We start from the raw sequence: 27,553 nt of genomic DNA, 5'->3' as shown, positions 1-27,553 counted from the left end.
GAGATGAGTTAATGCATACAGAATTAAGCACAGACTGTTCTAGCACACTAATGGTATAATGGTTAACCTGAAATATTTGAGGTTGTTTAACGTCAACTTGGATGGAGAAAAATTTTAACCTGTTAATGTCACAATATCCCTTCATTTCAACACAAACATGAAAACATGTTTTAATTTATTTAGTTGGGGCAGAAAAAGATACCAAGAGTAACTTTCACTTTATACCCAGAAAGATGCTTTTAAATAGAGGCCACTATGTTTACACTGGAGTTAGGACTTTGGTTGTTTTCACCCTTTATTGGGAATACAGGACAATTTGAGAGTGGATCATGAAATGAACAAATGTGGTGACTGTACTGACAACAAGCACGACCTGAATTATGGGAGTGAGTGCTTTTCCAGGTTAAGGGGGAGCAGGAACAGGTGCAGGTTCTCCAGAGGAGAAGAGAGCCATGTTACTCAGTCACTAGCGGGTTTTGGCTTCAGCTCTCACGGCTGGAAGGAGAGCCAGTCCTGGTCACCACCCATGATCATCACGGCAAATCGGAATTGCCACACGTTTTCAAACTAGGTAAAAGAGAGTAACTCCAGACTGACTGGTAATGGTGTGGATGACTACTCCAGTGTCCTCTATTCAACTGGCAAAGTCTTCAGAGTGACGGCTGCAACACGGAGCCTTTCATATGCTCCCAGTTGTTATACAGTGCGTAGAGGCCGGTGAGCGTTAGTCCTGCCAGGCCACCGCGTGCCACCCCTCGGAGACCACCTGGGAGAGAGCAAACCAGACCCGTATGGCACAATGTCCCAGCATCAAAGGGTTAAATAAGAGTATCATAAAATTGACACATATTTATAAATACTCCATCCCAAAAACGAGAATTGTTTTAAAATAAACCAAGACTGTAGTTCACGAGACAAATTCTCTGAATAAACTTGTCAATATACACACTATATTTCCATATTTAAAACCTTTTTTACTTTTAATGTCACAATTTGTACTTAAGGACATCAGCGTTAACATTTTTTTTCTCCCCCAGTCTGGCTTGGGGAGAACATAACACTCAGAAAATAAGCCTATTGTTCAAGTCCCAGCAAATCAGTAATTGCCTGCTAGTCATACAGTTTAGACTCCCCTGGTACCGTCAACTGATAATAAGGCTATGATGAAAACAAGGCGACACCCTCTGGACTATGCACAGGTCCTCCAACACTAACTGAAGACTAAGAGGTGATAAGACAGCTGTAATCAAGCTCTGAGTTAGACGCTGATGAAGCACCCCCTCACCCAGCGCCCGCTCCCTACACTGCTGCATCAGACAATGTTAACTAATGAGCAACGAGGCATTCAGTGTCCACACACTAGTTGAAAAACATTCAAGGATTAGACTTTGGACTGTTTTGCTTAACAACAAAAGAATAGTTTTCATGTGGAAAAGGACTGGCAACAGATACTTTGAAATGGAGAAACAAAAATGTCTGTTTCAATCAGTTATCTGAAGATAGTCCCCAAGTCTAATAACAGGAATGGGATCACCCAAAGAAGTTTTTAAGTGCTTGATGTTCTCTTCCCCTTTCACAAACATCAGGACTATACACTTCAAGCAGCCCATCTTGTACCTGTGGAGTCTTTGTCTCAGGTGGTGTTATTAGGAAGGCAAAGGTGGAACGGAGCTGTCGTCCAGTGGTTACCTTACTAGAGGCCCTTTGGTGACAAGCCAGTAAATTCTGTGAAAGTCAGTGATGTTGCTGAGTCAGAACCCTTGAGACCAATCATTTCTGCTGCGAATGTCCTGCCAGGTGGCTTCAGCTGATACATTAAAGGGCCACTCCTTCCAGGAGTGCCTCCAGTCTGAAGAGTTCTGATAGCCGACCTGCTTCCACTATGAGATGCCCTAATTATCTCTCTTCAACACTGAAACAGAAACTGCATCCATCATCTATAAATAGCTGCCAAATATGTGGGAGGGGGGTCAGAAACATTAGAAGTACTTCAGTAAATGGGATATATCTCCAGGTCCCCATCATCTTTTCATATCATTTTGCCATAGTTAAGACTACACATGGCAGTTGAACTTGAAACTATTCAGTGTGGTTCAAACATAAAAGTAATGTATACTCAATCTGCTCATTTAGAACAGTCTAATAAGGATCTACCTCATACCTTTGATCCGTAAGTCAATAAAAAGTTGCACGGGCTGAAAGTGAACTATAATTAAACCAAATTTCTGAAAACGGAAAACTACCAAGTATAGGAGAATAAAGGCTAAGCTATCTGCAGTAGCATATGATGGCTTAGTTATTACCGTGTTATTACCTGAAGATTATTACCTGAAAAGAAGTTATTACCTGAAAATAAGACCTAGCCAGCCCATCAGCTCTAATGCATCTTCTGGAGCAAAAATTAATATAAGACCGGGTCTTATATAAGACAGTCTTTATTATATTAATACTTATTATATTACATTGTATTATATATTGTATGTTATACTATACATATTTATTATACCTGATCTTATGTAAGACCCGATCTTATATAAGACCCAGTATTATACTGTATTATATAAAACCCGGTATTATATATTATACCCGGTCTTATATTAAAATAAGACCGGGTCTTATATATAATTTTTGCTCCAAAAGACACATTAGAGCTGATGGTCTGGCTAGGTCTTACTTTCGGGGAAACATGGTAGACCTAAACTTGTGAGTGTAATGAGGGTTCTTTCAACGTTACAAAGATTTTGTAAATAACCCATTCTGAATCAACAAAGCAAAAGCTAAGGTGTCCTCACTGCTATTTATTAATAGAAAAATGATGGAAGGCAGGTAATCGAAAGCACACTAATTTTGCAGATACTATTTCCTGGGACCCAACATCAACTTCAGATCAACTCCCCTGAACCTTTAGTAGATTTACAGATCCACAGGACTCTGATGTCTGCCTACTGGATTGGAATTAGCTGCAAACTATTCCTGCCAGTTGGCTCTTTGCTTTCAGTGTCTTAAGAACATGTTTTCTACTTAGCCCTTTTGGAATGCTTTTCACACTGGTTTTCAGTTCTCAAATAACAAGCCTTCACTTCAGGGCATAGGCACTGGGGTAACAAAATGAAACGGAACTAGAAGGCTTTCGGATATTGGGGACATGAGTGGTTATTAAGTGTTCATTAAGAATAATTCATCCCCCAGAAAGCTTTCTACCTTCTCACCACAATGAAGCAAATTCAGTTCAAATCAACTGTTGTTTTGAAGGCTAGAAAAAAGTTATTTGCAGCAAGAAGATACCAAAAATACGCTGTTTGATTTGCAAAGCAGTTAATCCTGACTGAAGGGTAGCTTTAACCACATTCCAGCCATGTTTTAGTTTTAACTTTCCAATAATTCCAGGGTTTTCCAACTGGCTGATCTGTTAAACGTTTGGAGGACCCTGTGGTTTTGGGCTTTCTGTAATCAAAGAACTTCTAACTAAGCACAGGAAGTTGATTAGCAAACACACCTGCTTTGAACATAGAGTAACCAAGTAAGGCCAACGGTCAGTCAGTCTCTATAAAGCACAACAACCATGTGATGTGTTTCACAGTTTTATCTTCAGTCCAGTAAGGGCACACATTAGCTCTTCTAAACATGGGGGAAATGAGGCCCAGAGTATTTAAACGCCTTGTTTGTGGGGCAGGGAGCTCGTCAGTGGCAGAGTTTACACATTGAATTGACAATTACTTGAGAGTAGGACTCAGCAAATTTTTCTTAAAATGGCCAGAAAATAAGTATTATTAGGCTTTGAGGGACCAAAGGCTGTTACTTAAATAATCATTTAAAATGTATCTTAAAAAACATAAAACACATTCTTAGCCTGCATGCGCTGTGGCCCCTGGTGTATCCTGAGATGGCTACTGAACACCAAAAGGTTTTTGCACCTTTAACTTTAAAAAAATTTTTTTTAAAAAAAAACTGTGGTAAAATACACATAACAAAATTTACAATGTTTTAGTGTACAGTTCAGTGGCATTAAGGACGCTGGCACTGCTGTGCTGCCATCACCACCACCATCTCCAGAGAACCTTTGTACCCATTAACCAGTAACCCCCCACTCCCCTCCCAACCTGCCTAATTATGTTGATACAGCTTCGCATACTTTTTTTTTTTATCAAAGTAGCCCATATACATAAATTTTAAGTCAATACAGTACTAAGAGATTTCAGTGATGCACAAGTCTGGTGCCCTTCCCCACCCTCCCCACCTCCCCCTACTTCCCAGGTCCCAAAGGCAACCACTTTAATTCTTTGCTCATAATCTTCATGTTTCTAAAGAACATGATTATCTTGCTATTTCTTGATTTTTCTAGGAAAACTGTTAAGTCTTGTAAGAATTGTACAAACTGTGCTTACGGCAGAAAGGAAGTCACTAGTTTTATATGGGTTATCTCGTTTACAAGTCTACGAGGTCCTTCTTGTTTTATAGGCAAAGAAACTGAAATTCAAACAAGTTACTGTCTTTTTCACACAGTTGTTTAGTGATCTAGTGCTAGTCAAACCCAGCCTGACTCCAAAGCCTATGGTCTTTTTCACCACACCAAATCGCCTCCAGGATAAAGAGCAATGAGGGAAATTTCTTGAAAGGGGGAAGGAATAACAGTTGAACTGGGCCTTAAGGATGGACTGGATTTCAAATTGATCTGTTTGGTCATCTGATAGGAATCAGGAAAGTAAGAGAGACAAATTTGGAAAGATAGATTAGGATCACAGAATGGAAGACTGGGGTGAGAAGTTGCAACTTAGGTTGAAAGGCACCCAGTCACCACTGAAGGTTTTTGGACAGGAGTTATAAGATTTAGAACCATTCTTGAGGAAGATTAAGCTAAAAATAGTGAATAGGTAAGATGGAATCGAGGTAGAAACCATAAAGTGAAAACAGTCAATGAAAAATACTGTTACACAAGTTCAGGGCTTGTGATCAAGACCTTAACTCAGGTGACAGGTGGTAAACTTCACAACTGATGAAATGAGGGGATGGTGAGAGAAAGACAGAAAGGTTCATTCTTTCTTTGCTTTGGAATCAAAGCAGCTAACTTCACTGGGCTTCCCTCACCACCGTCCCATCCACCTTTTCCTTGCAATCCCTGTTCCACGCAAGAGTAATAAACCCACTAAAATATCTCAGTTGTTTCTCACTCCCCACATTACTGTGTACTTTTAGGGCTATCTTTTACTAGGTTCTTAGTCTTTTGGTGGTTGCTTTCCTGTGGGTGGTAGGGAATGTCCCAGAGCCCTTTGAGAATCTTATGGATGATTTAGAAGGTTTATCAACCTTGAGTGAACATCTTTTCATGTAAACTCTGTACTCAGGAGACAGGCGAAAGTTTAACTCTGGGAGTTACAATTTAAAGCTTAGAAGTAAATGGAAATGCAGTACTTAGGAGGTAAGAACGAATGTCCAGGAGAGCAGCCCCTTCACAGTGGTCCACACAGCTGTCTTCTCCATCTGGTCCCTGGTCACATCTATGAGTCCGGATTCTACTGCTCTTCCCACTGTCTTTCAACTCCTGCTTCCCAGCCTGTTGGTGCCATCACCGTCACCTCCACACTTGTCACATGAGCCCTCATCTGTCTATGTTCAAGTACCACCTTCACCGGGAAGCCTGTCGCAAACACCCTGATGCAATTTTGCCTGGATGCCAGTTTGCTGCAGAATAACCTGCCAAATGTCAGATGACTTGAGCAAAGAATCTCCATATTTAAAGTATCAATAATGCCGAACTGCCCTAAAAGTACTTGTTTATCTTTTGCTGATATTAAGAGTCATCTACCATCACTTCTAAGCCAGTTGGTGAAAAACATTAACGATTTTTTTTGATTTTCCCTGGCTGCTTGTGAGACTGAGCAACATCTATTGTTTAGTAGTCATGTGTATTATTCTCTGAAGTGTTGTGTCATGTACTTACTCCATTTTTTTATTTGGTTATTGGTTTAAGGAATTTGTTGAAATGTTTTATATATTATGGCAGTTAGCCCCTTGCCTATTATGTTACCTGCATTTTTATTTACTGGGAGGATGTTGACGTCAGTAACAGACATAAAGAAGGCACCGAGAGGCTCTTTCTGGCACATACAATTTAATTTTGAAAGCCTGGCATACATAGGTAAACAGGACCTTTTAACAATAACCCTGATAATTGCTTAGTTTGATAAACTGGACATGTGTATCTTTTTACTTTTACTTAGTTTGCTTTTTATAAGATGACTTTCTTATAGAAGGAATAGGATTAACAGGCGCCCATGTCTTGGTTCCTGAGGACTTGTTTTCTGAAGATGAAATGACCAGACCTCATACACATTTCTAAGGATGAGAGCAGAACTACAGCTGTCTTTGTCCTGGTAGAATACTGGTCATTAAACAGATTTTCATGTGCCACAGGGAATCTAATGACATTTCATAGCCTCTGGAAAAGAGTTCCATGGTTCATTAAATAAGCATTAGGAACTAAAATCATATTAGAATTATTACTTTAAAAGTTAGCCTCTCTTTGGTCTGCCACCTACCTATTTTCTCATGTATTTTTCTTCATGATTTTTCTTTCTACTACAGTAGCTGCATACCTGAGTCATACTGCTTTCATTCTCAAGTTCTTCCTTTAAAAAAAAAATTCTATTTTTGAAGAGCACATTGGGATTGGAAATATTTTAGGTTGGCAGGAATTAGCCATTTCCTAAATGTAAACTTTGTTCCTTAACAGTTTATGCGGGCTCTACACTAAGAGTGCCTGAACTCTATTCCAAATCTGGAAGTTGAAGTTATAATCGTATTCCTGCCACACAAACTTCATAATTCTGTGCTCTGTCTTCTTAAGTTTATTCCAAAGCAGACATCAGTAAGACACACTGATTTGCCTTGTCAGGCTGACTTTGGTGTGTGAGCCAGGGCTGTGAAGCAATGTCGGAATTCTGGGTCGGCGGACGATTTACTTCCTCTGTGCTCCACACTGCAATGGAAACTGCAACCAGCTTGTCACCTGACACAGGAATCATGGATATTCTTTTTTTCTTTTTCTCGTCTGAGCCAAGGACCTTCTCTTCCATAATTTATGTTGGAGGTGTCCCTGGCTGTTATAAATGCCATTACGGCAAGGAAATCCTTGACACAGAAAGCTAGGCTCTCATTTCTTTTGATAATATCAAGTATTCAGCCTTTTCCTTTCTATCTTTTAAATATGCACAACATGTCTTAAACCAGAGGATCATTCAGTTCTTACATTCAGGACTGCCCGTAACACAGGCTAAGCCATAAGGGCTTGCCTTGAGTAAGAACACAGGAATGGTGAGCACTGAGCTGGCGCTTCAGTGCCTGTCCCCATGGCAGAAAACCCCCACCCCCACCTCCCACCCCCAGCTCCAGCCACATGACAACACGCAGTGGGAGCTTGGTGTCTCCCACTCACTTGAAAAAAGCTGAAATTCCAGATGTTCGTGTGAAGTCTCCTGGTTTTAAAATATTAATTTGATCTTTTTAAATACAGTTTGGGTCAACCAAACTTGCTGGCTGAGTGTCACTGCCAATTAAAATTTTAAATTCGTCTGTCTGATACTACAGATTTTCAATGTGAAAGCATTTTTAGGTTTTTAACAAGGTTTTTCTATGCCAAGGTAATGTTTACATGGACATAAAATGTATTTACTGTCTTATTCTACCTGGGAGCTCTGTGTGTAAACACAACCACACGTGCTGCAAGAAGTTTTGTGAACTTTTAGGAATAAAATTCCAAATGCAACCTATTACCTTACTCTTGGATATGTCAGGAAAGCTTTAACTTTGTAATCCTGTTGAAACTTCTCTCATTTCTTTCTAGTAAAAATAAAGCAAAAATGCTACTTGACGTATGTGGAGGAATTACTAAAAAACAATTGCTCAGTTAATCAAGTGTCTAATACATAACAATCAAACAAAAGTACTTTTCAGAGGTAGGAGTACAGGACGTATGCAGTTTAATTAAATCATTTTAAACAGAAATATGATGACAAATTTGGAGTTATCACTAGTTATATGACATTTTGAAAGAGGTCGCCTTAGTAATGTGCTCATTTATAAAACTGGGGTATGATTATCTCTTCACAGAGTTTTAAATGAAACAAGTTAAGTGCTTATTGCTGAGAGCATAATCATAATTCAGTGAATGTTAATTTTTTCCCCCACTTTAGAGGAGAATTTGGTATTTGAACTTCATCCAGATCATTTTGGTTCAACTCTTAGGGCTTTATTTTCTCAAAACTGAATATTAGTTACCTATGTTCGTTCATTAACAATATTATTCACAGTAGCCAAAGGTGGAAGCAACGCAAGCGTCCATGAGACATAGATGGATAAATAAAATGTGGCGTATATGTGCGATGGAGTACTACTTCAGTCTTAGAAAGGAAATTGTGACACATGCTACAACATGGATGAGCCTTGAGGACATTATGCTAAATGAAATTAGCCAGTCACAAAAATACAAATACTGTATGATTCCACTTACATAAAGTACCTACCAGAGTAGTCAATTTCATAGCGATAGAAAGCAATTTGGTATTTGCCAAGGGGCTGAAGGAAAGGTGAAATGGAGAACTGTTTAATGGGTAGTTTCAGTTTTGGAAGATGAAGAAAAGTTCTGGAGATTGGTTGCATAACAGTGTAAATATTGTGGAACTGTACATTTGAAAAATGGTTCAGATGGTGGATTTTATGTTATGTGTATTTTACCAAAATTTAAAAAAAATCAGAAAACAAAACCCAAAACAACCACAAGGTTTCAGAGAATATTAGATTATACTACCAAAAAAAAAAAAAAAGTATAGTTTCCTTTGGAAACTATGGATACAACACATACTTCAAGTATACTAAGAGACAGCTCAACAGAACCTACCTGTGCATTTATACAACATTCCTGTCATGGTTCCAGCTGCTACTGTATTGAGGTCATCTTCAGCACCTCGTGTTTTCTCAATGATGACACCAAAAGCACTATAGAGCAAAGCTACAGGGGAAATGGAACTGATCAGTAATAAAAAAGGGACTGCAAGTCAGTATGACAATTCTATTTAGATAAGTGTATCCTACAGATACCATTCTATAAGTATTCAAAGAAATAAAAAATGATCAAACATTGTAAAACAAAAGCCTAGGAACAAATAAAATGCCCATCAAGAGGGGACTGATCCAGAATGGGACTTTCCATATAATGGAATACTACATACTCACTTAAAACAAAAAGGAGGAAGAGCTATCTATGTTCCCTAATATGTAAAGCAGGCACGTGTGTATGACTCTGGATGTGAAAATAAGGTATTTGGGAAGATTCAAAAGAAACATTAATAGTAGGTATTTATGGAAAGTACCACTGGAGAGTCCCAGGAAGAATATCTTTAAATTTTACTTTTATTCATAATAGCTGTACTTCAGATTTAGAAACAAACACACATGTATTTCTATTTTAAGAAAAATATAACTTTAAAAAAAGATGAGGTTTGGTTCTTGCATGTATAAAAACTATAACACTGACACTTTAGTTTTCACGAGATCTCCTACGCCTGCAAAGATTCCTATTAACCACGAATGCATTCATCCTTTTCCTCACCCTTTCTCAAAATTGCCACATTTGACCCCTCAACATTATACCAAGCTCAGTCTTACAACTCCTCTGTTGTGATGTTTTTGTAGTTTTATAAAGTCTCTTCTTCCTGTTTCAACTTATTTACTTGTAACATGATCGATATTACAAAGGGAACACACGTGGTGACTGGCCATCCCGGTCTGCTCAGGACAGGGTTTCCTGTAACACGAACCCACAGTACTGAAATTAAGAAAGTCCCGGGCAGAACAGGATGGCTGATTACTCTAGGTAATAGGAACAAATAGGAACAAAGGAAGATAGGGTGACTGTATATGGGCGTGGGGGCAATTGGGGCATGAGCAGCATAAGGAAACAGCCATTTCCTAGGATCCCAAACATGAGTTTGACTTTACAGCGTCAAAGTGCACTGCTTCCAAATTTCATGACAAGGCGAGGATCTTACCTTGTCAACAGAGGCCTTTTCTATCTTTCAATTAGACGCCCACATTCCCCCTTACTGAATCTGCCACATTTAAAACGATTTTCAGACTTTCGACTAAGTTACAAAGAATCTTGGATGTTAGGGCCTAAGTGCCACAAGTAGGTTTATTTTAAGTCATGAATAATCAAAAGATCAACCATTCATAAAAAACATAGTATGAAAACATCTTGCTCTGACTACCACTATATCACCCCTTGCTTAGAACTGCAAATGTTTTCATTATCTGCAAGGGCCCCACTTCAACTCTGGCAAGTAAGTCTGGGAAATCTACTCAATGTAAACAGAATGCTGAATGGGCTATTGGGAAAACACAGCAAGAGGGCTGGATTAACCTAACCTATCTCACTACAGGACCACGAGCCACCTATCATATCTCACTACAGGATCATGAACCTTTCCTAAGATACAAATCCATTTGCCTTGGACCTAAATTATTTGGATTTCATTTAGTTAAAACACAATTTTATTAGGTGTCTTGCTTGGACAGGAGAGTATGTACTATTTAAAAAGATTTAAAACATTTAGAGATAGTATTCAAGGTAGTATTAGCATCTGGGATTTATTTTGTCATCTAGTTCACTGTCTTTTCCTGAGTGGTATCTACACTACTCACTAGAGTGTGGATTGAAACAATGTTTATTATCCTAGGACCAGAATTTTGGTTGACCAAACTGTTCATGATATGTGTACATTCTTTCTTTGCATTAATCATTTATTATCAAGTTAAATCTCTACTTACCTAGAGAACCTAGAGTATTAGCCCAAAGTGCCCCTTGTCTGGTCACCATGTTCAAAATTCTACAAGGGCAGAAAGAAAAATAATCTGTATTTAGAATCATTATTTTTCTAGTAATTTGAAAAACCATAATTGTAGTTATTTAAAAAGCAGAAACCTAATATCCAAAGTTTCCTTAATTTAAGAACGTACTACCTCCTCAGAATTCAATAAGAATGGCTTTTATTTTATAGAAATATAAATGAAGGTAGGTTAAAACCTCCAATCTTTTTGGGAAACAAGTAGGGAAAATTCTTATTAAATATATAAAATTATTAAAAATATACACATTTTTAACAAACATACAAAGACTTTGAATGACAGCCTGGAATGTATTTTATAAAGAAGTTAACAAAAACTGATCTGTGTAAAAAAAAAAAAAATGCCATTATAATGGACAAACTAGCTTACAATTAAGTTTTTTTGGGGGGGGAGAGGGAATACATATTTAGAATATTAAGTAGAATCTAACCATGGAATATTGTAGAATATAAAGCAGAATTAAAGAAATATACTCAAAGAAAGGGAAAAAGCAAACTAGAATACACAGAGAAAGCATACTGTGTGTGCGCTTCCAGACTAGAACTAAGCAGCCAAAATGAACGCTTAGCACACTCTCAAAGAAGCACAGTTCTGCCGTCACCAGTGCCAGACGCCACCAGAACAATGACGGAGGCAACTGAAGGAAGGAGACAGGACATTACTCTCCCAGCAGTGTAACACCATCACAGGAATGGTTCTGTCCGGACAGCTGACTACTGCTGGAGATTATGGAATTACAGTAACAAATAGAGAGAATTCATTTAATTAAAGAATTCATTTAAATTAATGCTCAACAACAAATACTTGTATTACCACTAAAAGGTTGTTTATGGAGAAGTAATTGTTTCTAATTATGTTACATATTTACTCATATACTTTAAGTTTAGCACATTGTTTTTCCATTTGCAGCAAGCTTTTAAAACAGAATTTTCAAAAAAAAAGAATGTGAATTTTCATTATTGTATTGCTGGTAGCACTGCAACCTGGTAAAATTCTTTGGGTTGCAACTGGGCAAGATACCTCCATTTACTGGTTCTTTACCTACTTCATCTCTCAACAACCCTTAAAGGCAGAAAGTATAGAAAACTTACCTAAGATCACAAAATAGCGAGTAATAAAACAAGGCTTTAAAGCTACATAGATCAGTCTGGCCCGAAGCCCTATCTTCCTTCCATTTTTAAATGCTGTCTCCCTATCTAGGACGATCAGAATAATATTAAAAAACGGCCCAGAAGACTTAAAAAAAATGCAAACCCATTTGACTCTCTCCAAAAAATTATTATTGTTTTAAGAAACAAAGGTTATTTTTCTAGACCTTCCACTTTCAAATTGGTGTTTAATGATCTGTCATTGGGGAGATTTGTTTCAAAATAATATGGAAGGGAAGAAAGGGATGGGATACAATTTGTCCTGGTTGATGGTTGTTGAGGATGGGTTATGGTTCACAGTTGTTCACTGTACTATTTTGTCTATATTTGGATATATTCAAAATTCACGATAATACAAAAAGTTAAAAAAAAATTATTGGAGTAAGGGGAAAATATTCAATATAAGGATATTCAAGGATCTGGGCTGGTAAAGCAGGGGCACCGATTGACACAATAACAGGAATATGAAAAACTTCACACTGCCTTCAGGAGTCCAGTCCCAAGGTCTAATTCTAGCACACCTGCTGCCATCTGCTGGCTCAACAACAAATAATGAAGATGAAGTTTAAAGTATCCTAAAACAAAACCATGAGCCACCATTGAAGAATATATACTGTTGATTCCATTCACATGAAGTACAAAAACATGCAAGACTAAACAATGTGTTACTAAGGGCATATCAACAAGGACTGGTCATGTTTATTTCTTAAGTAGGGTGAAGATACACATTATATATGCATTTTCTGATCTTTTAAATTATACTTTCCCTTCTCTGCAAATCAATTTCCTGGGAGAAGACTGTCTTATTCCTTTCGGAATGATCTCTAAGTTCTAGAACTTTCAATTAAATTTTCTGCAGCTTTCCATTTCAGAAATGGAGAGTGACGGTAAGTTCAGGTCGAAGAATAGCAGATCTAGCAATCACTCTGATGTGCTTATTTCTTCATTACTATGTCCTTTGCATGACCTTGAACAGTCCAAATAATGTACGAGTAATTGAACTATTTGAAAAGCAGGTTATATAGGCCCACAGAATGGAACAGGTGTAGCTAAGAAGTCAGGATGGGGTGGCACCAGCTGACTGAGGGACTCAAAAATCACTCCTTTCAAAAGCTTAGATTCAGTAATCTGAATCCTTAGTTCCTTTTATTTTGAATAAGGAAAAAAATTGATCAAAAAATACATCAATACTCTAAATATTTGTAATTTCAAAGTTGTGCCCATCAAGGCAGAGTAGAGGTTAATATTCAAAATCACTACATCAGATGATTACACGAGACTTACTGTACGTTTCTTGGTTTGGACCAGGCCATGTTCTGGGTTTCCTTCAATCCTAGCCGTAGACCGTTCATTGCCCCAAATGCAGCCCCTAGTAAATCATAGTAACAATTCATCCAAATAGTATGGCTTTGTATTAAAAACAACTGCACTTCTGATTCTTTTTCATTTTTATTTAATAGGAATAGATGAAAACTGTAAATAATGATTCTTAAAACAACACTGAAAGCAATATTCTAATTGCTTTTGATTTTAAGCGACTTTAACTACTGGGATTGAGGACACTTAAAAAAAAAATATTATACTCACCTGTCATACAACATCCTCCAATGGTGAAGAAGGCCAGTTCAAATCTGCCCCGGGTTTTATTAGCTCCAGTTGGTAAAATAAACTCATCTGTATCCTAAAGGGATAATAATGAAAAGCAAGCTTGAAGTACACTTCAAGACAGAGTACTTGCAAAATATTTTTGAATTTGTTCAAGTAATTTTTCACAGAAAGTAAAATCTTAAATTAACTAAAACTATACTTAGTCAAAAACTTTCTTCAACAACAGCACCTAAATCAAAGTGAAATGAAATATACAACATGTATAGTTATGCTCATTAGTTCTTAGGAGGGATTAGTTCTTAAGGCAGGATTCTCACTCAGAACTGCTTCTCAATGTAAGTTTGATAGATCGTATGTAATTTGCCTTATTTAGTGATAAATTTGAAGCAATAGTGTAACAGTTTAGGAAGGACAACTCTGGAGAAAAGTAAATTGAAAGCTATGAGAAGTAACAGTTGATAGAATAAGGTTGGAAGGAGAAAACTCATTCTGTAGCTACTATTTATCAAGCACCATTTTACCACCCATTAAGACCAAATTCATTGAAAAAAAAAAAAAGCAGAAACAATAAAAGCATAGCAGTTTGGATCAGTTATGCAAGGGCAAAATTCCTTTCTTAATGATTATTCCTTTGACCATGTTAGAAAGTGATAAGCGCTCTTTCCAGTAAATGCATACACAGAATTTGGTACGAACCTCTTGAAGGTCACTCAAGAATCCTAGGATTGGAAATGCTACTATAAGAGCACAACATGACTATCTGTGCAGTATAATACACTCTTATGAAGAACACGTCCAATACATTTTTGCAAAGCTTTCCATACAAAAACGGTTAGAAAAAGCTTCTGTAGTACACTCACTTGGCAACTCACTGACAGGTCCCTTTGCCAAATACTGACATTTGGCAAATATATCTCTGATTAGAAAAACCATATCTCTGCACTGATTTCTGGCTTGTGTATACATTCTCAGCAAAAATTGCACAAATAAGCAAGCACATCTACTCTTATCAAACAGAAATGGTCTGTTGGGCAGTAATAAGTGAACTGTGAATAGATGTCAAATCATGATTTATTTATCATACATTGTTTTGTAAATTTTGGGAGTTTCTTGATTTTTAAATTAATGACAGTTTTAAATTGAGATTCTGGTTTGAGGTTTTTAGAAATGCAATATTTGATTTGATGAGGTAAATAATTATCTTTCAATCCTAATTACAAACAGGAAATTAAAAAAAAAAGATTGCAATGAACATTAGCACACATGCATGTTACTCATCACCAACTTACTCTTCGCTGAGGTCAACTACAACAAAAGCACTATGAGGGTTGAAAGCAACTGTACATCAATTCACATGCAAAGCACTTGAAAACAATGTGATGGTTACTTGTCATTGGGACTTTTCAAGTTAATAAAAATGTACTGTTTCATAAAATGAAAATTTGCAAAGATTTTTTTGAGGGAGTAGACCCTGGCCAAACTACATTAATATTTTTTTTGGGGGGGGAAGCCCCCATTAAATTAAAGCTCTTGGTTTCTATAAAATTATGATGAACAGCTTTTTGACTGTCTTGGCACCCTTGTTGAAAACTTGACTATAAATGTGTTGTATTTCTGGACCCTAAATTTTACTTTGTTGATCTATAGACCTAGGCTTATGTCCGCACCATAATGTCTTTTTTTTTTAATAACTTTCATTTATTTTAAGTGTGTTTTTCCAGGACCCATCAGCTCCAAGTCAAGTAGTTGTTTCAATGTAGTTGAGGAGGGCGCAACTGACAGTGACGCCTGTGGGGATTGAACCAGCAACCTTGTTGTTAAGAGCACTGCGCTCTAACCCACTGAGCTAAAGGGCCACCCCCACAATGTCTTAATTACTGTAGCCTGGTAGTTAAGTTTTGAAACCAGTAAGTGCTCCAATTTGTTTTTTTTTAAAGATTGTTGACTATTTTGTATCCCTTGAATTTCCACATGAATTTTAAAATCAGACAATTTCTGCAAAAAAAAAAAAAAAAAGCCAGCTGAGATTTTGAGAGGGACTGTTCATTTTGCAGGTTGATTTGGAAATTATAATTTTAACAATATTAAACCTTCCAAGAAACTGGAGTATCTTCCAATTTATTTGTTTTAAGTTTTTTTCAATAATGTTTTATAGTTTTCATAGAATAAGTTTTGCATTTTTGTTGAACTTACTCCTGTATTTTATTCTTTTTGATGTTATTGTAAATGGACTTGTTTTTGAACTTTCACTTTTGTAGTGTCTACTGCTACTGTATAGAAAAATAAATGATCATGTATACTGATCTTGTATCCTTCAACTTTGTTGAACTTGTACATTAGTTGTTTTTTTGTGGTTTCTTTAGGATTTTCTATACACAAGTTCATGACACCTGCAAATAGGTAATTTTTTCTTCCTTTATCAATTTGGATGCCATTCATGCTCTAGCCTAATTGCCCTAGTTAGACAATGTTATTTAGAAGCAAAGACAGGGGACATCCTTGTCTTGTCCCTTATTACTGGGAAAGTATCCAGATTTCCACCACTAAGTATGATGTTAGCTTTGGAAGTTTTGTAGATACCATTGCTTAAATTGAAGAAGTTCCCTTCTATTCCTAGTTTCTTGAGTGATTTTTCAAGTCACAAAGGGATGTTGAATTTTGTCAAATGCTTTTTCTGCATCTTTTGAGATAATCCTGTAATTTCTTTACTTATATGGCATAGTACATTGATTTTCAGATGTTAAATCAGCTTTACATTCTTCAGATAGCCAAAAACCACTCTTTGAAGTTTCTTGATTAGTTTAGTCCCCTATCCTGATATTGTAAACTGAGCTTTAAAAAAACTTGCCATTTGCAGCTTTACCTGTATTGAATCAGCGTCTTCTGCAAATAACCAAAAAACAAATAAAACCAAAAAACCAAAACAAAAGAATGCTGAGGCCAATGTGTAAACCTTAAAATGTATAATCCCAACTTCAAATGTTTGTGTTCATCTGACTGTTCTTATCTCACGTCTGAATATTAATGGGACCTAATAAACTCAAGAAATTAAGTACATTTTTTAATATGTAAGGATTTGATTCCAGATTTCATTTAAAAATGTTCCCAGGCTTTACATTTTCATTTAACTTATTAGGTTGGTGCAAACGTAATTGCGGTTTTTGCATTGTTGAAATTTGCCGTTTGATACTGGAATACATTCTTAAATAAATGTGGTTATGTTATACATCATTTTAATGCACATTTCTCGCTTTATGTTTTTTGCCAATGACATATTACTTGCTGTTTATATTTATTTTAGACTATGGAAATGATCTTAGATAAAAAGCAAATTCGAACAATTTTCTTATTCGAGTTCAAAATGGGTCATAAAGCAGCGGAGACAACTTGCAACATCAGCAACACATTTGGCCCAAGAACTGCTAAAGAACGTGCAGTGCAGTGGTGGTTCAAGAAGTTTTGCAAAGAAGAGGAGAGCCTTGAAGATGAGGAGCGTAGTGGCTGGCCATCGGAAGTGGACAACGACCAACTGAGAGCAATCATCGATGCTGATCCTCTTACAACTACACAAGAAGTTGCTGAAGAACTCAACGTCGGCCATTCTAAGGTAATTCAGCATTTGAAGCAAATTGGAAACGTGAAAAAACTCGATAAGTGGGTGACCCTCATGAGCTGACCGCAAATCAAAAAAATCGCTGTTTTGAAGTGTCATCTTCTCTTATTCTACGCAATAACGAACCATTTCTCGATTGGATTGTGATGTGCAACAGAAAGTGGATTTTATATGACAACCAGCGACGACCATATCAGGGGTTGGACCGAGAAGAAGCTCCAAAGCACTTCCCAAAGCTAAACTTGCACCAAAAAAAGACCATGGTTACTGTTTGGTGGTCTGCTGCTGGTCTGATCCACTACAGCTTTCTGAATCCCAGTAAAACCATTACATCTGAAAAGGATGCTCAGCAAATCAATGAGATGCACCAAAAACTGCAACACCTGCAGCAGCCGGCATTGGTCAAGAGAAAGGGCCCAATTCTCCGACAACGCCTGACCACATGTCGCACAACGAACGCTTCAAAAGCTGAATGGATTGGTCTACGAAGTTTTGCCTCATCTGCCATATTCACCTGACCTCTCACTAACCAACTACCACTTCTTCAAGCATCTCAACTTTTTGCAGAGAAAATGCTTCCACAATCAGGATGCAGAAAATGCTTTCCAAGAGTTCGTAAATTCCTGAAGCATGGATTTTTACGCTACAGGAATAAACAAACTTATTTCTCGTTGGCAAAAATGTGTTGATTGTAATGGTCCCTATTTTGATTAATAAAGATGTGTCTGAGCCTTGTTATAATGATTTAAAATTCACAGTCCAAAAATGCAATTACTTTTGCACCAACCTAATATTAATGATCTCTTATAACTTTGTAACTAATAACTCCAATATTTTTACTGGAGTGCTATTTAAATTCCTTGTTGCTTTTAAAAATAAACTTTTAATTTGTGTTTTAATCACTCACTCACTGCTGCTTCTCATCACATAGGTGCAGACAAAGAAGCAGGAAGCCATTTTTGTTGCATGCCCCCCTGCCCCTAAGTGACTATCAGGGAATTTAAAGAGCTGGTCCGTTTTTTGTTTCTCCCTTTATTTTTCTCTTTCTCCTTCTTTGGGACATCAAAGACCAGGGCATTTAAAAGCAACTGCTGATAAAGGCAAAATTAGAAAGTGACATGCCCAGGGAAAAGTATGGGCTCAGAAAAGAAGGAGAAAAGCTTAAGTTTACACCTCAGGCTAGTCCTCAGAACAGACACAGCCTGTAATAATATATTTAAAAAACAAACAAAAAACCAAAACAGTAACAACAAAACAAACTTTGGGAAAAAAGATAAATCTGATTTCCAGACTGTCCAGTTTTCAATAGCAAATCATAAAACGTACAAAGAAACAGGAAAGTATGGCCCATCAAAGGAAAAAAAAATAAACAGAAATGTCCCTGGAAAAAAAAAAAAAGAAACCTGGTCGTGGATCTACTAGGCAAAGACTTTAAAACAATTGTCTTAGGATGCTCAAAGAACTAAAAGAGATATGGAGAAAGTTAAAATAATGTCTGAACAAAATTAAGTATCAATATAGAAAACGTAAAAAGAAAACAAAAACAAATTTTGGAGTTGAAAAGTACAATAACTGAAAAAAATCACCAAAGGAATTCAAAGCAGATTTGAGCAGGCAGTGACAAAGTGACAAAGATAAAATCATTGACTTTGAAGACTGGACAATAAAAATGACTGAGTTTTAGGAACAGGAAGAAAATCGGTTGAAGAGAAGTGCACACAGCCTAAGAAACCTGTGGGGACACCATAAAGCGGACTAAGATACAGATTGGGGGAGTCCCAAAAGAAGAAGACAAAATAAAGAACAGCTGGAAACTTCTTAAATTTGATAAGAGATAAGTATGAACATCCAAGCAGCTCAATGGACACTAAGATAATTTCAGACCCACATTGAGTCACATTAAAATCAACTTTTAAAGCCAAACACAAGGAAAGTGTCTTGAAAGCAGCTCATCACACATAAGGGATCTTCTTGAAAGCAGCTCATCACACATAAGGGATCCTCAATAAGATGACCAGCAGATTTCTCAAGAGAAACTTTGAAGGACTTTGAACAAGGCAGTAGGCTGATAATACCGTGTTTCCCCAAAAATAAGACCTAGCCGGATAATCAGTGCTAATGCATCTTTTGGAACAAAAATTAATACAAGACCGGGTCTTATATTTTATTATATCATATAAGACCTGGTCTTATAGTAAAATAAGACACAGTCTTGTATTAATTTTTGCTCCAAAAGACGCATTAAAGCTGACTGTCCGGCTAGGTCTTCTTTTTGGGGAAACACAGTATTTTTAAAGTGCTAAGAGACAAAAATGTCAACGAAGAAATCCTCTCTCTACTAAATCTGTCCTTTAAGTGAAGGAAATATTACGACATCACCAGATAAACAAAAGCTGGGGGAGTTCATCATCACTAGACTTGTCCTGAAAGATAGGATTAAAGGAGTCCTGCAAAGTGAAATGAAAGGACACTATACAGTTAACTCAAAGCATTTTTAAGAGACAATCTCAATAAAGGCAAATACTTGGGAAATTTTAAGTTAGTTTTATGGTAACTGGTTTCTCACCCCACATTGCTATCTACGTAATTTTAGAGTAAGCATTTAAAGAATTATTAGTATGTTTTTGGGCTCACAATATGCAAAGATACAATTTTGTGACATTAACAACAGAGACAGTGAGTTAAAGGAGCAGCATTTTTGTTGTTACCGAAGTTAAACTGGTATAAATTCAAATTAGTATTACAACTTTAGGATGTTAAATGTAGTCACCATGGTAGCCACAAAAATATAGCTATAGAATATCCGAGAGTATACAAAAGGAAATGAACAAGAAATATTTCATAAGTAAACAATGCAGTAATGCAGGAAATGAGGGACAAAAAGCTGGAAGGCATATAGAAAACAAATAGCAATGACAAAAATCTCTCCTAATCAGCAAGTACTTTAGAAGTAAATGGATTAGCTCTCTAACCAAAAGAGAGATTGGCACAATGGATTGAAAAAACATGATCCAACTATATGCTGTCTACAAGATTCACTTTAGATCCAAAAACACAGAAAGACTGAAAGTCAAAAGGATGAAAAAAGATATTCCATGCAAATAATAACCAAAAGAGAGCAAGTGGCTATACTAATATCAGAAAATACAGATTTTAAGTCAAATAAGGTTACGAGACAAGAAAGGACATTATATTAATAAAAGGTTTAACACAGCAAAATGATACAAAAATTATAAACCTTTAGTTACCTAATAACAGACCATCAAAATATATTAAGAACTGAGTGACAGAATTAAAGGTAGAAATAGAAATATCTACAATAATAGTAAGAGCCTTTAATAATCCACTCTCAATAATGGATAGCAACCATGTTACCAGACACAAGATAAGGAAATATAGGACTTCAACAACACAATAAACAAATTAGACCTAACAGACATATATAAAACACGACCCAATAAGACTACACATTCTTCTCAAATACACATGAGACATTTTCCAGGATAGACCATATATTAGGCCACAAACTACCTCAACAAATTTTAAGGTACCATATAAAGTACCTTACCCGACCACAACAGTTAGAAATCAGTAACAGAAAACTGGAAAATGCACAAATTTGTGAAAATTAAACACCCCCTTAAACAATCAATAATGGATCAAAGAAGGAATCAAAAGGAAAATTAGAAAATACTTTAGAGATGAGTGAAAAAAGAAAACACAACATACCAAAACCTATGAGACTTGGTGAAAATGGTGCTATGGGCGAAATTTATAACTATAAATGCGTACATTAAGAAACAAAAAAAATTCAAATCAACAACCTCACTTTACAACTTAAAGAACTAGAAAAAGAAGAAACTAAATCCAATCTAGCAGAATGAAGGATGCAATAATGATTAGAGCAGAAATAAATGAAAGAGAGAGAGAAAAAAAAAACCAAACAGGAGAGAAAAATCAATGCAACCCAAAGATGGTTCTTTAAAAAGAACAAAACTGAAAAACCTTTAGCTAGAGGGGCAAAAAAAAAGAAAAAAGCGATAGAAGACTCAAATTACTAAAATCAAATGAAGGTGACGTCATCATTTTGATTCTAACGAATTAAGGATTGTAAGAAAGTACTATGAACAACTAACTGTATGCCAAGAAATGGGATGACCTTGATGAAATGTACAAATTCCTAGGTACACAAAACTCACCCAGAAACAGAAAATCTGAATAGACTTATAAGGTGATTCAGTCAGTAACAAAAAAAAAAATATCTCACAACAAAATCAAGCAAAGTACTGAACTCGATGGCTTTACTGGTGAATTCTACCAAACATTTAAAGATGAATTAAGAATTCTTTTCAACCTTTTTCAACTATTGAAGTCCAGGAAATACCTGGGACACTTCCATAACTCTTTGTATGAGGCCAGCATTATTACCCTACCCTGACACAAAAGCCAGAGAAAGACACTACAAGAAAACTACAGACCAATATCCCTTTTATGAACATTGATGCAAAATCCTCAACAAAATACTAGGAAACCAAATTCAGCAGCATATTAACGGGATTTTATACACCATGACCAACTGGATTTATTCCTGCAATGTAGAATGGTCCAATATATGAAAATTGATCAAAGTAATACACCACATTAACAGAATGAAGGGGAAAAAAAACTCCAAGGATCACCTCAATTGATGCAGAAAAAGCATCTGACAAAATCCAACACACTTTTGTCATAAAAGCACTCAACAAATTAGCAATAGAAGGAAATTACCTCAACATAATAAAAGCCATATATGGAAAATCCATATATGGAACATTATACTCAAACGTGAAAGCTTTCTAGCTTTTCCTCTAAATTGGGAACAAGGCAAGGATGCCCATTTTTGCTACTTCTATTCAACAAACAGTACTAGATGTTTTAGCCAGAGCAACCAGGCAAGAAGAAATAAAAGGCATCCAAATCAGAAAGTAAGAAGTAAATTTTCTTTCTTCACAGGTGATCATACATGTAGAAAATCCTACAGACTGCACAAAAAGAACCCTGTCAGAATAAATGAAGTCAGCAAAGTAACAGGATACAAAGCCACACAAAAATCAGATGTATTTCTATCTACTAACAATGAATGGTCTGAAAAAGAAATTATAAAAATAATTCCTCTTATAATAGAATCAAAAAGACTAAAATGCTTAGAAATTAATTTAATCAAGGAGGCGAAAGTGTTCTGCCTGAAAACTACAAAACTTGCTGAAAGAAATTAAAGACATAAATAAAAGGAAACATATCCTATGTTCATAGATTGGAAGACTTAATATTGTTAAGATGTGAACATTACCCACAGCAATCTACAGATTAAAGTTCAATCCCCATCAAAATACCAATGGTGTTTTTGCAGAAAAAGGAAAACCCATCCTAAAATTCATATGGAAATTCTCAATGATTCTCGAACAGCCAAAACAATCTTGAGAAAGAACAATGCTGATGGCCTCACAATTTCTGTTTTGAAAACTTACTACAAAGCTACAGTAATCAAAATAGTGCTATATTGGCATAAAGACAGACATATAGACTAATGGAATAGAATACAGAGCCCAGAAATAAACCCTCGAATACATGGTCAACTGATTTTCAACAAGAGTGCCAAAACCATTTTACGTAGAACATGTCTTTTCAACAAATGGTGCCGTGAAAACAGGATAGCCACATTAAAAAGTGAAGTTGGATCCTTATACTAACACTATACATAAATTAAGTCAAAATAGATCAAAGACCTAAATGTAAGACCTAAAACTATAAAACTCTTAGAATACATAGGGAAAAGCTTAATGACATTGGATTTGGCAATGATTTCTTAGATATGATACCAAAGGCACAGGCAATGAAAAAACTTGATAAAATGACCATGAAAATTGAAAAATTTTGTGCATCAAAAGACAGTATCAACAGAGTAAAAAGGCAACACACAGAATGGTACAAAATATTTGCCAATCATGCATTTGATAAGGGGTTAATATAAAGAGTATACACAGAACTCCAAAATTCAATAACAACAACAAAAAACCCCACCAGATTCAGATATGGACAAAGGACTTTAATAGAGATTTTTCCAATGATGCACAAATGGCAATATGAGCACATGAAAAGATGCTCAACATCACTCATCATTAGGAGAATGCAAATCAAAACTACAATGAGTCACCACCTCATACTCATTAGAATAGCCATAATCGAAAAAAACCCCAGAAAATAACAAGTGTTGACCAGAGTGTGGAGAAACCGGAGCTCTTGTACAGTGTTCGTGGGAATGTAAATTAGTATAGCTGCTGTGGAACACAACATGGCAGTTCCTCAGGAAATTAGTAATAGAATTACCATATGATCCAGCAATTCCACTTCTGGCAATATAACCAAAAGAATTGAAAGGAGGGTCTAAAAGAGATATTTATACCTGTACAATGTTCACAGCAACAGCATTCACAATAGCTAAAACATGGAAGCAATCCAAGTTTCCATGGAGAGATGAACGGATAAGCAAAATGTAGTAGTATGTTCAATGGAATAACATCAGCCTTAGAAAGGAAAGATATTTTGACATATGCTACAATATAGACGAACCTGAGGACGTTATGCTAAATGAAATAAGCCAGTAACAAAAAGACAAATACTATACAATTCCACTTATTTGAGGGACTTGAGAGAACACAAAGCAGAGACAGAAAGCAGAAGAGTGGTTGTGAGGGGCTGGGGAGAGGGCAGTATGAGAAGTTATTTTGTAATAGGTATAGTAGTTTCCCCTTACCCATGGGTGAAACGTTCTAAGACCCCCAGTGGATGCCTGAAACAACAAATAGTACTGAACTCTATATATACTGTCTTTCCTATACATGTATTCTAATTTATAAATTAGGCACAGTAAAAGATTAACAATAATAACAGTAAAATAGAACAATTATAACCATATACTTTAATAAGCTTTGTGAATGTGGTCTCTTTCTCTGATAACCCAGACGTCTACTAAGTGATTAAGGGGCGGTTAGTGTATACAGCACGAATCTGCTGCACGAAGGGATGGGATGGTTCACGCCTGGGTGGAATGGAGTGGGACAGCATGAGATTTCATCGCACTACTCAGAACAGCATACTATTTAAAATGTATGACTTTTTCATTTAATATTTTTAGAGTGTGGCTGACCACAGGTAACTGAAACCACAGAAAACAAAACTGTGGATAAGAAGGGGACCACTGTACAGAGTTTCAGTTATGGATACAGTAGGTGGTGATGGCTGTACAATATTACAAATGTACAGAGAAACACTGAACAATACACTTAAAAATGGTTAAGATAGTAAAATATGTCAATGTATTTTACCACAATTTTTAAAAATGGTAAAAACCAAATCCCCAAACCCTTTAAAGGGATTTAATTAATTAGTGTCAGGGAGAGATGCAAGCCATATCCCCAGGATTTGTGTGGGAAAAAAGGGTGAATTTGGAGACTAGAGACTTGGTGCCTACATATCACAGATCAGGTCGGCATAAGTACCTGGCATTTTTAATTTTTTTAAATGGTAAGATTAAACCTAACTATATAGTAAAATCATAGACTAGTCTTAATCTTACCTGCACGAGATATCGTGGATCCACATTTAAATAAGGAGACAGAGGATTCATACCAGTCACTAGAGAGAAAACAAAGCATATTACAACAACAAATTTTTTAAGTTATTTCATTTAGTGTTAATACTGTTCTTATTTCATGTGTCTTGCAATTTTATCTTATAGGCTCATTGAATGTGAAGTTTTCTCCCACTTTTCTGTGCTTATCTTTCTTGTCTGGCAGTTTTGGGGTTGCCTCCTCCAGGGGTACTCAATCCCAAACCAGGTTTTGCACTGGTGACTCAGGCTCTCACACAAAGGTATTGGCAGTAACACGGAATGAAAAAAATCAAAGTAGCTGAAAGCATAGCCCAGGTCAATTATAAAGTTCATTTATTTCTACTTTGCTACAGGAATGAGTGACAAACGTACAAAGTACAAATAAAATTGACGAGACCGATGAATTCCATGGGAAAAACAGTGCTTGGGTTATGTGTTGTGTACAAATATTTTATGGCATCCCTTCAGATCTTAGTGTTAACAGTTGTGGCAGAGTAAAGAATTCTTGGTTTATCGCCATAGGTATGAGGTCAGAATAAAAGAAAATGGAAACTCAGAGTGACAGACTTGAGTCCCACTAACTTTGAAATTAGAAAAATCTATCAAGGAAAATCAACTTTCTCATTTTAAATTTAACCTTTGGATCCTTCTGTATCTCAGTTGATTTTTCACAAATTTATGCAGTATCTGTGACTATGCAAATCTATGACTGATCTTTGCATCAACTGAAAGTCCTATTACTTCTAAATTCAACAGCTATCTTGTATTGTTATTTATAACCATCTTTATTGCTACCATCCTAGTCCAACCATTAAATATCACCTAGACTACAGTAACAATCTACTACCTAATTGTCGACTCCTTAATCGCTCTAGTCCCTTCAATTCACTTTCTACACAGCAACTAAAGTGGTTTCTTAAGTAGAGGAAATCAGCCTTAATGGTTGTCATTTACACTTACAATCAAATCCAAACTCCTTACCATGGCTTACAAAACACTACATTAGCTGCCATTCTTGGCCCCTCTGATCTCATTATCTCTGACCACTCCAACTCCCTCCAAACTTTGTACACACAATGACCTAACAGATGATCCTCAAACAGCAAGTTTGTTTTTTTCTCCCAGGACGTTTTTTTCCTCAGGACATCTGAACTCGTCACTTTCACTGGAATACTTGCCTCCTCCCAAGCATTTGTATTGTGTTCTGATCACAGCTCAAATGCCAATCCTCCTGAGTGACCCATTCTAAAATGGCTTCCTGCTCCAATCACCACCTCATGATCCTGTTTTATTGCCTGCACACACTTATCACTAGCTCAAATGTTTTTGTTACTTCACTCACTTCAATAGGGTGTAAACTCCATGAAAGCAGCAGCCATCTTTTAAACAATTTAAGTGTAGTCCTGCTCCCCGAAAAGCCATTAGCCCATGTAGGTGCTTAATGAATGGTGTTCACCCCTGGATCGCTTACTTTACCGTCAAATCTTAATCAAATTAATGTAACAATGTCTTGCCACATTAAGGCAGTAACCTCTGTGCTCCAAAACTCATAACTCCTAAGACTTATATAAACTGCGTTCTAGATTCAGTTTTGACACATATGACACTAGGAAATTGAAAGGACTTTTTTGTTCTTGAGCATAAAGGATCTAGAGAAACAGCACGATTCTCAAAAAAGAAAATAGTTTTATAAAGCACTTATCCTCCAACTTCCTACTATCGTAACTCCACGTTGTATTCGTCCACAAAGTCCAAAAGATGTGGAATACACATTCGTAAGATTGGGGAGAAGACACAGACATGGTATTCATGCTTCTGCATCCTAGATCTTGCCTATTTCCTTCCCCCCAAATCCTTTCTTCATGACTATAAGTGCAGCTCACTCCCCAGCTCCTCCAGTTGTCTCGACTCAGATTTCTTTCTCTTCTACACGGTATTACTGAGTGTTTTGACCTCACAGCTACTTTACGGTTTGGAATATGCGACTTTGTGCTAAGAAGTTTTCTACGGGGTCGCAATTTGGCATGCATTTCCTCGCAGAGCTGGGCTCTCCTCTTACCCTAGGGCCACACACACAGCCCAACACACAAGGAATGTGTGGGAAGAAAGACAGGCACAAAGCTTGACTACAAAAGGAAGAAAACATGCAACATCTCCTGAGTCCTGGTCAACCAGAGAACTTCTCGGGGATACATGGCTCCAAAAACTCGTTCCATCACGAGAGCTGGAGGGCAGACACACTAACCCCCCACACACACTAATACTGCACAAGGTGAAGGCCACTAAAAAAAAGAACAGGGCATGCCGCATGTCCGGCGCAGTCGCAAGAACCAGTCAGAAATGTTCGCAAGCCAGGCCCGATACTTACGCGGGACGCCGGCCAAATCCGCGTGCGAGTAACCAGCTCCGCCGGCTCCGAAAAAGCCGGCCAACCCCCCTGTGGTTTTGTTGCCGCTTCCCCCGCCGCCCTCCATAGTGTCGCAGCAAACGGCCCGTTTGCTTCTCACCGCCGCCTCAGGGCAGGGTGGTCGGTACTGCCGTCGATCCTGGGTAACGCCGGCGACACCGCGTTACCATCGACTCCTTCACACGCTGACCTTCCGGGCGCCCGTGCCTGCTAAGCCTCACACTTCC

The 27,553-nt window shown here is 36.9% G+C and overlaps 1 protein-coding gene and 1 non-coding gene across 2 annotated transcripts; both read right to left on the bottom strand.

Annotated features, from left to right (window-relative positions):
* Positions 1-140: 140 nt before the first annotated feature.
* On the bottom strand, positions 141-27,553 carry LOC117036223 (mitochondrial import inner membrane translocase subunit Tim23). Its single transcript, XM_033130982.1, has 7 exons — positions 27,288-27,553; positions 24,884-24,942; positions 13,635-13,728; positions 13,332-13,416; positions 10,822-10,880; positions 8,894-9,004; positions 141-766 (listed from the first exon to the last, which is right to left on the bottom strand). The coding sequence occupies exons 1-7, from the start codon at positions 27,391-27,393 to the stop codon at positions 651-653; spliced, it is 630 nt and encodes a 209-aa protein (XP_032986873.1). The 5' UTR covers positions 27,394-27,553; the 3' UTR covers positions 141-650.
* Positions 11,421-11,623, bottom strand: LOC117036509 (small nucleolar RNA SNORA74). The gene has a single exon (XR_004425400.1). It is a non-coding gene; the product is annotated as a small nucleolar RNA SNORA74 (small nucleolar RNA).

This window comes from Rhinolophus ferrumequinum, chromosome 16 (assembly GCF_004115265.2).
Source record: "Rhinolophus ferrumequinum isolate MPI-CBG mRhiFer1 chromosome 16, mRhiFer1_v1.p, whole genome shotgun sequence".
NCBI lineage: Eukaryota > Metazoa > Chordata > Mammalia > Chiroptera > Rhinolophidae > Rhinolophus > Rhinolophus ferrumequinum.
Note: the sequence above shows the minus strand (reverse complement) of the source record. Positions and strands in the feature narration are given on the sequence as shown.